Source organism: Mercenaria mercenaria, chromosome 5, assembly GCF_021730395.1.
Source record: "Mercenaria mercenaria strain notata chromosome 5, MADL_Memer_1, whole genome shotgun sequence".
NCBI classification, from domain to species: domain Eukaryota; kingdom Metazoa; phylum Mollusca; class Bivalvia; order Venerida; family Veneridae; genus Mercenaria; species Mercenaria mercenaria.
The window spans coordinates 90947993-90962348 of record NC_069365.1 but is presented as its reverse complement, the minus strand read 5'-3'; the positions used below and the strand labels follow the sequence as shown (position 1 = coordinate 90962348).

The 14356-nt window shown below is 34.0% G+C and overlaps 2 protein-coding genes across 4 annotated transcripts in view; both read right to left on the bottom strand.

Moving 5' to 3' along the window:
* LOC123543877 (receptor-type tyrosine-protein phosphatase mu-like) overlaps positions 1-7693 on the bottom strand; it is a 68292-nt gene extending 60599 nt beyond the window's left edge. The window contains exon 1 of the mRNA XM_053544277.1: positions 6218-7693. Within this exon, the coding sequence (XP_053400252.1) occupies positions 6218-6278 (61 nt within the window). The 5' untranslated portion in view covers positions 6279-7693. The remainder of the gene's footprint in view (positions 1-6217) is intronic.
* A 150-nt stretch (positions 7694-7843) lies between these two features.
* Positions 7844-14356, bottom strand: part of LOC123557913 (uncharacterized) — a 52151-nt gene continuing 45638 nt past the window's right edge. For all 3 annotated transcript variants that reach the window (XM_053544275.1, XM_053544276.1, XM_045349699.2), the window contains 4 exons: positions 13820-13942; positions 11648-11793; positions 10881-11016; positions 7844-10183 (listed from right to left, as the gene is read on the bottom strand). In XM_053544275.1, coding sequence (XP_053400250.1) covers positions 10112-10183; positions 10881-11016; positions 11648-11793; positions 13820-13942 — 477 coding nt within the window. In that variant the 3' untranslated portion in view covers positions 7844-10111. The remainder of the gene's footprint in view (positions 10184-10880; positions 11017-11647; positions 11794-13819; positions 13943-14356) is intronic.

Below are 14356 nucleotides of genomic sequence, written 5' to 3'. Positions count from 1 at the left end.
ATTTACAGGCTGCACATCTGTATGATTTTATAGGTAATCTAAATATTTCTGTATCTTTATTGATCTGCTGGTGCATAACACGAAAATTATAAAATTTGAAACAGTCATATCTACCGTTGTAGTTTCAATAATCACTGAAAAAATAGATGAATATAATCTTCGTACCTATTTCAAACAAGTTCGTCAAATTGTGAGATATATGCAAAAGTTTAAAGAGATCCTCAAGGTCTAAACTTTGATGACTTTTTTTTACATTTTTTAAATATTAGAAATAATCTATTACTCCAATAACCCCCAATTTATTTCCCTATTAAACAAAGAAGACAGTAGCCTGTTATTACACGACATATACACTGTTTACCGTGAAACTTTTAACGTCAAAGCAGCACGCGAGAAAAGAAAACCACCCGAAACAGACAAATATTTGGAGAACATCTTCAAAAATGTAAACAATAATTCTTCGTCGCGTGAAATAATCGAAATAATATACCTCAAAGAGTGATTTGCTGCTGAATATACCATTATTTGTCTTTCACATGCGTATTTCAATATCCTGAAATTATTCATTTCAATCTGAACACACACAAACAATATTCAACGAAATATTACTGCTTTGGGTATATTTTTTTAATAATCGAGTTGCCTTTTAGTCTTGTCAATTTCAGTGTTTAGTTTGTTTTGAATTTATATACAAGTAAGTGAGCAGAGCTTACAGTAACAACTCGAACTTTTTTGTGTGTTGAACATTATCTACAGACCTTACGTTGTATCATATGAATGTTAAAATATGTGTTTTGACTGCTTTCTAATCAAGAAATTAGGAATTTAAAATATCAACAAAATATAGACCCTGAACAATATGAAACATTTCTACTTTCTGACATGTAAACTTAAGTGCAGCCAGTAAACCAAGCAGTAGCTATTTCGACTTTTGCAGTGGCTGCTTGCCATCGTGTGTAACTAATTTGACATTTGTAGCAGCCACTTTATACTATATGTAGCTAATTCGTGTTTAATAGCAGCCACTTGTTACCATGTGTAGCTAATTCGATGTGTTGGTAACTCGACTTTTTTAGCAGCCATTTGCTTCTATGTGTAACCCATTCGCCATTAGTAACAGTCATTTGCTACTATGTGAAGGTAATTCAGCAATTACAACAGTTACTATATGTAGTTAAATTGACTTTGAGGGCAGCCGTTTGCTACTTGCTAATTTGACATTTATAGAAGCTGCATGTAGCTGATTCGATATAAATAGATGTTGCTTGCTACTACATGTAGCTAATTCGATTTTCAGATAGCAGCAACTTGCGTTACTACGTATAGCTAATCGTCATGCTCTACGTATAGCTAATTCGACTTTGAGAGCAGCCACTTGTGTTACTACGTGTAGCTAATCTTCATGCTCCACGTGTAGCTAATTCAACTTCGAGGGCAGCCGCCCGCTACTTCATGTAGCCTATTCTCTGTTAATAGCAGCGGCTTGCTACTGCATGTAGATAATTCGATATTAATAGGAGCGGCTTGCTACTACGTGTAGCATATTCGACTTTGAGAGCAACTAAGTGTAGCTAATTCAATATTAATAGCAGCGGCTTACTTCTACGTGTAGCTAATTCGACTTCAAAAGCAGCCGCTTGCTACTACGTACAGGTTACTAGTATATGAAATTGACAGCAGTCGCTACTACATGTGTTCAGTTAGAAATTCTAATATGCTTTTCTCTGTTAAAACACTCTTACGCTAGAATGACGTCACGTTAACGTGCGGTGACGTCAATGCTGTTGTTGCGACCAAAAAGAGCGCTATTATATTTTCTCCTCTTTTTTAGATTAAGGAGGTAGGTTACCTTCATATTTGTATGTGCGCATGTCCAACCGGAAGCTAACGTGACGATTTACGACGACGTTTACGACAAATTAAATGTGTTTGTATATTCATTCTCCTGAAAACAAATCATGTACCTGCCTCCGATCTAATACTTTATGGTTTAATAATGCAGAAATAATGAATCAATTGCCGCAGAAACGCTTCAAAACAATGTTGCCTTAAAATGACGTCATTGACGTCATGACGTTACGTGTCAGTTACCGCGCAAAAGTAATAGCTTTTATCTTGAAAGTACGTAATTCTGTGCATTTTCTTTATTTTAACTATTTTCAAATAACCAATATTTGCTGAAATATTTGTTATGAATCTTTTGCTCTGAATAATCATCAATATTTTGCTTCTTTTATGTAGTTATATTGAGACGTTATGCGGATTGTAAGAAAATGGATGATGGTAACCAATGTTATTTGGAATATAGTTGGATGAAAGGTTACTTGTAACGGCCATTTTCAAATAAAAAATCTAGCAGTTTGATTTGTAATACCTATTTTTCAGGTTCCGTTGATAATTTGTTACTTATATACTAAAACTAAGATCTAAAATTGTTCAAATTTCAGTAAAAAAATGTGGTTTCTTGAATTTAATTGATGTTACCATGGAAACGAAGCCCGTGACCTATGTATCTAAATGTAAAATTCAAAAGCGTTGACACTGGTCTATTTAAGAAACACAGCTTCGGCTTTTTATTTTCATTTCAACAATATCCATGAGAATAATAGCAGCATGCTGAACGATTTTTCCATGAAAAATGCCAGACGAGGGTACTGCCGTATGTATTCTAAGCTGTGAAATTTGTTTGAATCAATTCAAATAACAAGAAAATATAACTTACGTTAAAAATAATATGTTTTAAAGCTACATTAACTAGAAAGATAATCTTATTCAATATTTTTCATAAGAAATTACGACAAAAAGCAAGATATAAGCTATTTTAAACATCTCTGTTGCCATGGTTACTGTAAACTTTAAGAAAAATAGGGTACCATGTAAAGTGCTTGGTATTTTGCTTATAATATTTCCCAAATATTCCATGTTGGTCATTAACAGAATGCCACTTAAGCCGTCGAAAACCCCTATTTTTATACATAGTTGTTTAAAAATGAGAAAAAAATGCGTTACCATGGAAACACGAGCCCCGCGACATATACATTTAAAGCTTATATTAGAAAGCTAACGTGCATACTAGTAAAATTATCAATTATGCAGACTTCTACGGATATCAATGAAACTAAAATACACTGAAAAGTGTTAAATATCCGTATTTTCCTTCTTCTTTCAATATGAAATACCTTTAGAGGGTCATGTTCTTCAAACCTGGATAAAAATTGAATTCGAAGGGACAGAGACAAACGAAATTGAGATTGTAGCAGGTAAAACTTCATATTACACGAAATATAAACAAATGCTGTGGTTAAACTAACTTGAATTTACCCTTGTAACAAGGTCACCTACCTCCTTAAGCGCATATTAGAATCGGAATAGTTTATACCAAAACCGTGTTTTAACACTATTTATGCACTCGGGCGGTAATACGTCGTACAAATAATTTCACTCGGGCTGCGCCCTCGTGAAATTATTACGCCAGACGTATAACCGCCTATCGTGCATAAATAATGTTAAGGCACTCTTTTGCTATAAATTATTTCTTAAATAATTGCAGCCGCTTACTACTACGTGTAGCTAATTCAATCTGACGGCTGCCGCTTGCTACTACGTACAGGTTATATGACTATATTTACATTCGCCCCATTCTTTTCCATTGAATTTTTTGACGTTCATTTCGTATGAACAGCAAAAGGAAAGGCGCGAAAGTTACGTCATCGCTGTTTAGTGACGACGTTCGCGTAGTCAGGGAGAACGTTCCTTAGATGACGTCGCAGTTGTTCCGTATGGTGAACAGAATGGCCGGGAAGCTGATTTTAATGTTAAATGCTGCAAATTATATGCAACTCATAATGTTATATAGTTTACAAATGGGAAGGAAATGCAAATAGAAGAAATGAAACTATTTGTTTCGGTGTTCATGCGAAATGAACGACAGAATGGGATCGGCAAATTAAACATGAATCGCTTGCGCGATTCATGATTTGCTGATCCTATCCTGTCGTTCATTTCGCATGAAAACCGAAAACATCATTTCCTTTCTTAATTGACAGCAGCCGCTACTACATGTAGCTAATTCGACATTTATAGCAGCCACTTGCTACTACGTATAGCTTACAGCCGCTTGCTGCTACGTATAACCAATGCGACATTTATAGCAGCTTATTGTTACTACATGTATTTAACTCGACATTTATAGCAGCCGCTAGAAACCGCATGTAGCTAATTTCGACATAAATATTATCTCGACATTTATACCGCTTGCTACTGCATATAGCAAGTTCAACATCGATAGAACCACTCGCTCATAAATGTAGCTAATTCAACTTTTAGTGCAGCTGCTTGCTGTTACGTGAAACTTATTCGACTTTTAGTGCAGCTGCTTACTACAATACGAGTAGGTAATCCCACATTTTATGGCAGGCGCTTGATGTTAAATGTAGTTAATTTGACACTTTTAGCAGCCTATTGCTTGTACGGCCCTTAAATCACTACCATATGTGCGTCACGATCGGGGGCTTAACATTTTCAAGTATTTTATTGAAATATGTGACTAAGTCTAGCGCTTCTTGACACTGTTAAAGCTTCTTAATTGAAAAATGGAGTTAATGAAATCAGGAAGTTTATAACTTTATACTAGTTATTTAACATCAATTGGGAAATTGTAAGAAACTAGCGTACTTAAGCGTAAAATGAACATGAGTGTATTGGTCCTTATTCAATAGCGTTTTCGCATGTTTTCGCAAGCAGAACGTGTTAGCCCAGTCTCATTCACAAATGTTTTTGCTTTTATACTTAAACAGTAAAGATGGCAAAATAGATAAGATATAAAGGTACCATTAATATTTAAAGTTTAAAGCAATTTTGAAATAAATCTCCCTAATTCAAATTATCAAATTAATCTGGGCAGTCGATCTGCGTTTAGTAATTTGTGTGCATTGCCTTAATACACTTAAGTTTTCAATAAAACATATCTAGTTTTCAAAATTTAGGTGTATATTTTCAACTGTTATGTTTACAAATGTTTGATATGACCCCAATCAAAGTAAAAAGAAGTCTCATTTACTGAAATTAAACATTTAACAGAGCAATATTTATAAAATGTAAGACTGCACAACAGTAAGACCTGTGTTAAAGACCTCCTGTATACCAAAAGCCACCGGCTGTCAAACTATAGTTTAATTTCCTCTCTAAACATTTGCAGAGTAAAAACACCTGTGCATAGATACCATCTGCAGTTACAGACCAATGCTTGTCTAAACTTTATGTGATTCTTTTATTACATACTCGTTTTTACTCTACGTTAAGTTACTATGGAACCGGAAACGTCAATATTTTTCCATATTCAATTTGACGCCTGAATTTAATATCGGGTGCGAGACGTAATTTTAATATATCGTTGTGATATTTGGTCTTAATACACCAGTATTGTCATTTTTTTCAAGATATTGAACAAATTTATAATAATTATATAATATATAATACGTGTAGATGCGCATGTGATAAAAAGATAATAAGCTTTGCATCGAGAAATATGCACTCGTTCTTTAGTGGAATAATATAATGCTCCGAAAGTCGCGTAATATTTCTGCTGCAAAATTCCTGTATATTTCCGGATACAAAGCTAATAACCTCTAAATACACACTGTACAGATCTGACTGTATTTGATTATTGTCATAATTATTATTATATTACATAATGGGATTATCTCCACGGTATTAGTAATAAGTATTAGCATCATAAACTGTAAATTTATATGATATCGGAAACAAAAATATTATATGGAAGAGAACAGAAAAAAAATTTTTGCATAACCCCTAAACCTTTGCACATGGATAGAGTCATCGACCTTCCGTTAGCCAGCAGGATGGCTTGCTTTCATGAAGAAGTCTGTGTACCAAGCGAGGCTTGAACCCAAATCGGTTAGGAGCATGTGATTTGAAGTCAGATACCTTAACCACTTAGCCGTCGAGGTATAGCTTAATACAATTTTTACATATCATACGGCTTAAAACATTATAAAGAAGACGTATGTTAGAATATAACACTGTATACGTGAATAAAAAGAAAGCCTGAATTTTATTTGCATGGATGAACGCTGAGGTTTATTTCGAACAACTTCAATACTTAATGTATAAATGAATACTAATGCGTAATGAAAATTATAAGTACTAATTATACTATGATAAGTACAAATATATATAGATGAAAATTAGAAATTACCTGTCTCATGAATATAACCAATTAAGAAAATAATTAAAACACAAAATAACTGTCCTAACATCGCAACTGTTTCTTTTTTTACAATCCACGAGTCAACTCGATAATATCAAAATAATTTACATAGCGAAACAGGAAGTAAAAAGTTATGTTTTCGGTTGGCTGATCCAGATATGAAGGAAGTTCATACGTAAACTAAATTTCAAAAGACGTTTGAAGTTGTAGCATGAAAACATACCTCTTTGACGGTAAAAACATCTTAGGAAGAAAAAGAAATCTTCCACTAAGGGGTCGACCTTTTGAGTTTCTCTCTGTGTGTATGCGTGTATGTGTGTGTCGGAGGGACGAGGGGGGGGGGGGGGGGGGGGGGGGGGGGGGGGCTGGGAGTTTACTTTTTGCCTTTTATGGAAATCAGAACTTAAATGCCAGAAGTTTTTTTTCTAAAACATTAAACCTAAAAGCAGTTTCGAACCAAAATTAAGGTTTAGCAGTATATCACAAAACAACAGATTTTTTAGTAAATGAACAGCATCTTGACACACAACTTATCTGTCCAATACATGTTTTACTGTTCTGTCCCACAGAGTTGGATACTAAAATTATTCAAAATGTGTTGTCCCCCCTGTAAATAAGAATGCCATTTGTAAAGAAATAAATGTAAACAATTGTCAAAAACGATGTATTACGTACTTATGTAAAGTTTAAACTCTCGCACGATGTTGCAAATGCATCAAAACGAAGACATGCAACAGCTTTTTAAAAATGGTGTGTTTTTAAAGGCGCTGAACTGTCCAGAAGTGTGGCCCCTTCAAGCAGTCCCTTTCCGGAATTCAATAAATATATGCGTAAATTGACAATGGTTTTGTAAAATAATATAAATGTTTTATACGCTGTTGAATTTTCATGTAAAACAATGCTTTCTTTCTATGATTTGATGATGTTCGAACTTTTTTTCTCCGAAACATGGACCTATACCTTAAGAATACAGCTTTCAGAGTAATGGAAATATTACTTTGAGCCTGATCTTTTCCAGTGATTTTGGAATCAGATTTTTTTAATATATTGAAACCAGAATATTAACAAGCAAAACCAAAGAAAGGATTTTCTTAAAAAGTCTCCACCCTCCGCAAATATTAAATGATCGGCACCTGATGTCGTTTTGGTAGGTAGGTTTCTAACAAACCATTTCCCTGTAAAAGTTCTGAAATGGACTGGTTTATCATTGAGTTTAGGCAGAACAAAATATTATTCGAAGGGGTATTCACAAAAAAAATACTGACTGAATAGCAAACAGTGCAGACCAAGATCAGTCTGCATGGATGTGAAGACTGATCTTGGTCTGCAAGGGTCGCAAAAGCAGAAGCACTTGCTGCTAGCTGGCTAAAGGTTAAGGATGTTATATAAAGTAAATGTATGTGTTTAATTTGATATGATAGTATATATATAGTAGTTGACTAATTTCGTTCTCCATGTTTTAAAACGATATATATTTTAACTGATTGACATGAATAGGCCCAGGCCTTTATGGCAGAGGAGTAACGCAGCTCAGCAATATAACTATCTTTTTTTATCACTGTTACTGTGACAGAAACATTCATACGTTGTAGTGTGATCAAAACAACAAATGGAGACAATTTTTTTTTATTGGAACCATTTATAACAGAATCATATAGTAGAGATACCGTTGAAAGCAGCGACACGACCGAATTCTTGGTAAAAGTATGTTTTAGAAAATTCAAAGGAATGTGGTAATTAGTATTCATATAAAAGATGGTGTTACTTGATGATAGAAAACAATTACAATAAACAATACACCCTTTCTTATTTTTCTAGATTCAGATCATTTTATTATTTTAACTGGGGACCATACGACGTTTTTCATGGAATTACACGCTAGTGTATCATTGAAGGTTCCATGTGCACCGTCGTATGTACACATCTGCGGATGTCTCTTTTTTGTACTTGTAGCATGTGTAAATGTTCAGTTCAATCAAACCGAGCCTACAACATTTTCATTTTTGACGTGTTGAGCAACCTGTGGAGCTTTCACCTTTTCTATTTCAAAGCATTATGTGAGACATGAATCGTAAAATGCTTGGGAGGTTCGTTATCGCTTGTTTAAAGGAAACGTTCTTCGTTTCATCCGTGGATCTCACAATATAGGTCAAGTTGTTGGTGGTAGAGAAGGAAAGAGGAGAATATTCATCGTCTGCTTAAAACATTAACTTTGCTGTTCCGATATTGAAAACTTTTTGCAAAGATATGTTAAGTCCTATAATGCCAAATGTAATGGGTAAATCAAGTAAAACTGTATTAGAGTATATGCGGTCAAAATCCACTAAAGACTCATAATGCTTTTTTTGAATGTGGATGCCATATTTTCCGCCATGAATACGAAAACTATTAATATGTTTTTAAATCCTATTTTTTGGTAACTTTTTTATTTTAAATTTGTCAAAGGTTTTAATATTAATGAACATGATAAAATGTTTTTTTTTAATTTATTGGTTTTGGTATCCTTTATTGCATCTGTAAACGTTCATGTAAAGCACAAAAAGTAGTGCTTTTCTGATCATATAATTGTGCATTAAATATGTGAACAGCTGTTTCGTTTGTTTTTAACATAAAATTTAAAGCCTTGTGAAACTTTACAATTGAAGTAGATAGCTAGTAAATATATAGAGGACCAATTTATTATATTTAAGTTGGAATAAACTGGACAATCTTCAATGCGCAAGAGTAAACAAGGAAGATGTTATCAGTTATCATTGGTTAAAATTATGCATTTTACATCTATGAGTATAAAATTTAATGTGAAATCATGTTTGCTAACTAAAATAACGTGAAATATTTCACAGTTAACATGAAGGTATTTACAAGTTACCATTAGTATAAAAATCATGTTCCATGAGTATTATATTTAGAGACCATGTCTACTAAAGAAAAGTGAAAAATACAAGAGTTAACAAGCAAGTTCTTATATGTTACCATCAGTATAAAAGTCACGTTCCATGAGTATTGTAATTAGAGATCATGTATGCTATAAAAGTGAAATATACAAGCATTAACAAACAAGTACTTATAAGTTACCATCAGTATAAAAGACACGTTCCATCAATATTATTTTGGGACCATGTATGCTAAAGAAACTTGAAATATGTTAGCGAAAACAAGCATATTTTTATTAGTTACGATCATTTCAAGTGCAAAGTTCAAGGAGTACTGTACTGAGACCTTATATTCTATATACTCGTACAAGAGCAAAACTATATTGAGACCAATCAGACAACGTATGCTTAAGAATCGTGATATATACAAGGCCTTGAGCAAACAAGTAATTTATTAATAGCTACAATAATTTTAAATGCCGCGTTCCGTGATTATTATTTTGAAACCCTGTATGCTAAAAAATCTTAAAATATAAACGTGTAAACAAGCGAGTTGATATCAGTTTGAATACCACGTTCCATGAGTATTGTGCATTTGTGCATGCATAAGAAACGTAATATATACAATAGTAAACGAGCAAGCTAGTACACACTATTATATAAAATGCCCCATTCTATCATAACCATTTTGAGATTATGTATGTATATAAAATGTATAATATAAACAAGTAAACAAGCACGTTGGCAGCAATTATCATCAGTGTAAATGTATGAAATAATGCATGTTGAGAAAACCTTGAATACTAAAGATAAACATCGTAATTAAAACATCATAACAAGAGGCATGAACAAAACACATAATACAGCCTAATGCGTCAAAGAAAGCAAACTGTTGCCTGTGACACTTTGCTGGGCAATGCAAGCGTCGAGTATGTAAGTAGTAATAGTATGCTGCCTACTGAATACTAAATAAATATTACAAGTTTTTCAAACTTTAGTGTCTGTCAATTTATACATTTGCATACGTTGCGTTGCTGTCCGCATGAGCTTTTAACACACAGAAGCAAAACTCAAATTGTTCCTGAAAAAGAAAATGAAACGGTATATTCATGAACATTCAATGAGTTCTGCAAATTTGTAAAATCAGATTACTTTATTTATACAGATAACTTTGATCAAAACCTAGATTTGGATACCTATTGTTCCTATAGCCACATAAGTATGCAAATGTTAGCTCGGGCATACAGACGGACAGATCGACAAGATAGCGAGTATATGCTCTCGATACCTTTGCAGAGCATAAATATACATCAAAACTGTAAACTTAGTGAAGACTACATTTTTATGTTGAGAGTGTATGGTAACCCTTCATCGCCCACCAGAGAGATTCAGAGTTTGAATAGGAATACCTAGAAATATTCTGCCAACTTTCCTTTCTGATGTCACGGCTACCAGAATTCTACATGGAGTAGATTTCTTTGAACAAATTGATAGATTATCACCCAAGTGACATTACAATAAAGTTTGGTTGAACTTGTTTAGAAGGGGATAGTTCAAATTTCATTTACATAGTACTGTTTTAATTATGTTACAAAGCAAGCCAGCATAATTTAACAACATTTTGAGTCATAAAAAGTGTTCGGTAGTTTCCTAGCAAATAGCATGAAAGCTTTCTTATGACGCAATGTAGATAAAAAAATAATTTAGCCATTAAAGCTATTCTGCTTGTCTTGATTTGAAACATAGGTTTACAAACTTAACAAAAAATTACAACTTACAAAATTGGGAATAATTTGCTGTCGTCTGAATTGCAGTTGACGGATTACTTGTGGAATGGAAACCTCACAATCAAATCTCACACGCTCCATGATGTTCATCAGTACCACAATGAGACCACTGCGCTCTGCCCCGTTTCTAAAACGTTTAAAACAAATGTGTATTACCAACATACAGATTACTATTTTACATAAAACAACAAGTTACATGCAGTAAGTCTGACAATTTTGCCATGTATATTTTGAATCATATGCACATCTTTATCTTATGATTTGTCCATTCGCAATTTTGAGTTCCCAAAGAGTATGGCATGTCTTGTATATTACAGAAACAATTATATACCTCATTCTAGTGCATTACCTTATATATCATAACATTCTCGAATAGAACGAACAGAGCGGCTCGTTAATTCTAACAGGCCGTGAATAACTACAAAGCTATTTCAAAAAACAAGCAGACCATGTATCAGTTTCACCCTCTATGAAGACTATGTTTATGTGCCTTCACATTTTTGTTGTTTTGTCAGTTTTCTTTATTAGTAAAATATTTTACCAGGATTCAAACGGAAAAGCAAAGTTTACATATTACACTTGGAAACAGACATTTGGCAACCACAGGCTTATTTTCAGTTTATTTCTTTACACTGGAAAACTTGCAGACATTGGGCAACCACATGGTTATTTTCAGTTTATTTTTACACTGGAAAACTTACAGACATTGGGCAACCACAGGCTTATTTTCAGTTTATTTTTTACACTGGAAAACTTACAGACATTGGGCAACCACAGGCTTATTTTCAGTTTGTCTCTGAATACATTCAAGATCTTGTAGAAATGACAACATCTTATGCGGATCATCTGGTGTTATCTTTCCCGACGGCCATTGCTTACAAACCAACTGTGTGAACAAGTGTTCCTAAAGTGAATGTCATATAAAACAAAGTTAATTTCCGAGTATTCGTATTGATTTGTGACAATAACATTTAAATCTTGTCATATCGCTCAAATGAAAGAAATATTAACATTCGTCGTGTTATCTAAAAACAATAATAGTTACTGTAATATACCAGTTTAAGAGAAACATATCTGACGACTTGCATTTGGGTTTCGAGGAACTATTATATATACATATATATCTACTGCGTATATTTATTGTTTTCTGTCAATTAATTAGAACATCCTTTTTTACGCAATTTAATGTAAACGCTGTAACAATACTATTATTTCACTGATGTTTTCACTTTGTTTTGTCCATGAAATTCTGCGCATATATATATATATATATATATATATATATATATATATATATATATATATATATATATATATATATATATATATATATATATTGCAAAGTATCGTTGTTGTTCAGCTAAATAAGGCCACAGGTTCGTGACTATTTATTAAAAGGGCTTGTGTCTGAAGTAACTTCGCCCTCCACTTCTTATTCAATTCGAGAAGTTGCCAGTTGCTTGCAGAGAACAAGTTAGTACTACTAGGACATCAAGACACACTAACTAAGAAAACGCCCGACGTTACATTGTTGAAATTATGTTGAAAACAGCGCTAGACACAACATTAACAAGTGAATGAAGTATTGCCATGCAAAACAATGTCCCCTACTGTAATGCACCTATTTTCTCTACTGCAGTATAGCATAATGAACTGGTATCTGTCAATGATGTATAAACAATATTGTACTATTATACAGTATGCTATAAACAAAAGACTTGGATTAAAATTTGTATATATAAAACCCTATAGTTGTTTTCATGTAGCATATTTGGCCGATTATTGGATGTAACATGTATGTTGTACCACAGAAAACTGGTCTCGAATTTTCCCTACGGCCTGTAATAAGTAAGTTACAATATAAGCTATTTATAGTAAAACAAAGGGAAATAACTCTAAAAAACGAGAGTGCCTCATGGTGATGAACATTTGTGCCAAGTTACATCAAAATCCCTCCATGCATAAAGAAGAAATGCTCCGGACAAAGTCATTCTTGAATTTGGCATTTGACCTCTAAGCATGACCTTGACCTTAGACCTAGGGACCTGGTTCTTGCGCACAACAATCTTTCTCATGATAGTGAACATTTATGTCAAGTTACATCAAAATCCCTCCATGCATGAAGAAGAAGTTTTCCAGACAAAGTCATTCTTGTATCTGACGTTTGGCATCTGAGTGTGACCTTGACCTTCGACCTAGGGACCAGATTCTTGTGCATGACACTCCCTCTCATAGTGGTGAACATTTGTGCCAAGTAATATTCAAATCCTGTTTTGCATGAAAAAGTTATACACCGGACAGGAAAAATGTCCCATTAACCTTTGATCTCCAAGTGTGACCTTGACCTGTAAGCTAGGGTTCTGGGTGTTGCACACGACACGTCGTTTCATCATGGGGAACATTTATGCCAAGTAATATTAAAATCCCTTGATAGATGTCAGAGTTCTGGACCGGACAGGAAAAATCCCTATTGACCTTTGACCTCCAATTGTGACCTTGACCTTTGAGATAGGGGTCAGGGTTTTGCGCATGACACATCATCTCATCATGGGGAACATTTGTGCCAAGTAATATTAAAATACCTTCATGGATGGCAGAGTTATGGACCGGACAGGAAAAAAGCTCTATTGACTTTGACCTCAAATTGTGACCTTGACCTTTAAGCTAGGGGTCCGGGTTTTGCGCAAGACACGTCGTCTCATCATGGGGAACATTTGTGCCAAGTAATATTAAAATCCCTTCATGGATGACAGAGTTATGGACCGGACACGAAATTGCGGACGGACGGAAGGAAGGACGGAAAGACGGACGGAATGACGGACGGAAAAGCGCATTCCTATAGTCCCCGAAACTGGTTTTTAACCAGTAGGGGACTAACAAGTAAACAGTTAATCACCTGTTAAAGTATATGTTAAATATAAACTACTCACGTTTGAATCGAACTCTAACTTATGGACTTTTGATATATAATCTCCTTTGTCTTGTTCGGACACCAATGTAATCGTAAAGGGACCATGCTTTATTGATCCGCTGTCCGGTAAGTAAACCCCTGTCTGTGTTGAAGAAAAAATATTAAGTACATGTCTGTAATAAATTTTGCGGTAAAGCAAAGCAAAAACATTATGAAAACTATATCAAAGAATTTTCTCTTTATATGTTACACTGAATACCGGTACACGGCATAAATAGCTCATTAAATACGGTTCCCACTTACTTTACGAACAAGACGCATGCGTGCATTTGTATTTTTGCTACGGAAACTTGCAAATTTTTTGTTTCATTCAAAATTATTAACAATCGAAAGTACTATCTAAAATATCGAAAATTATCTATACCTCTGGACGTTAATACAAAACCATAATGAGAATGTATTATGCATAAAGATTCCAGAAGAACAGAACATAGATCTGACGAAGAGAAAATAGAAATGGCAAGGTGACGCTTGTATTTAAACACGGTTCATGCTA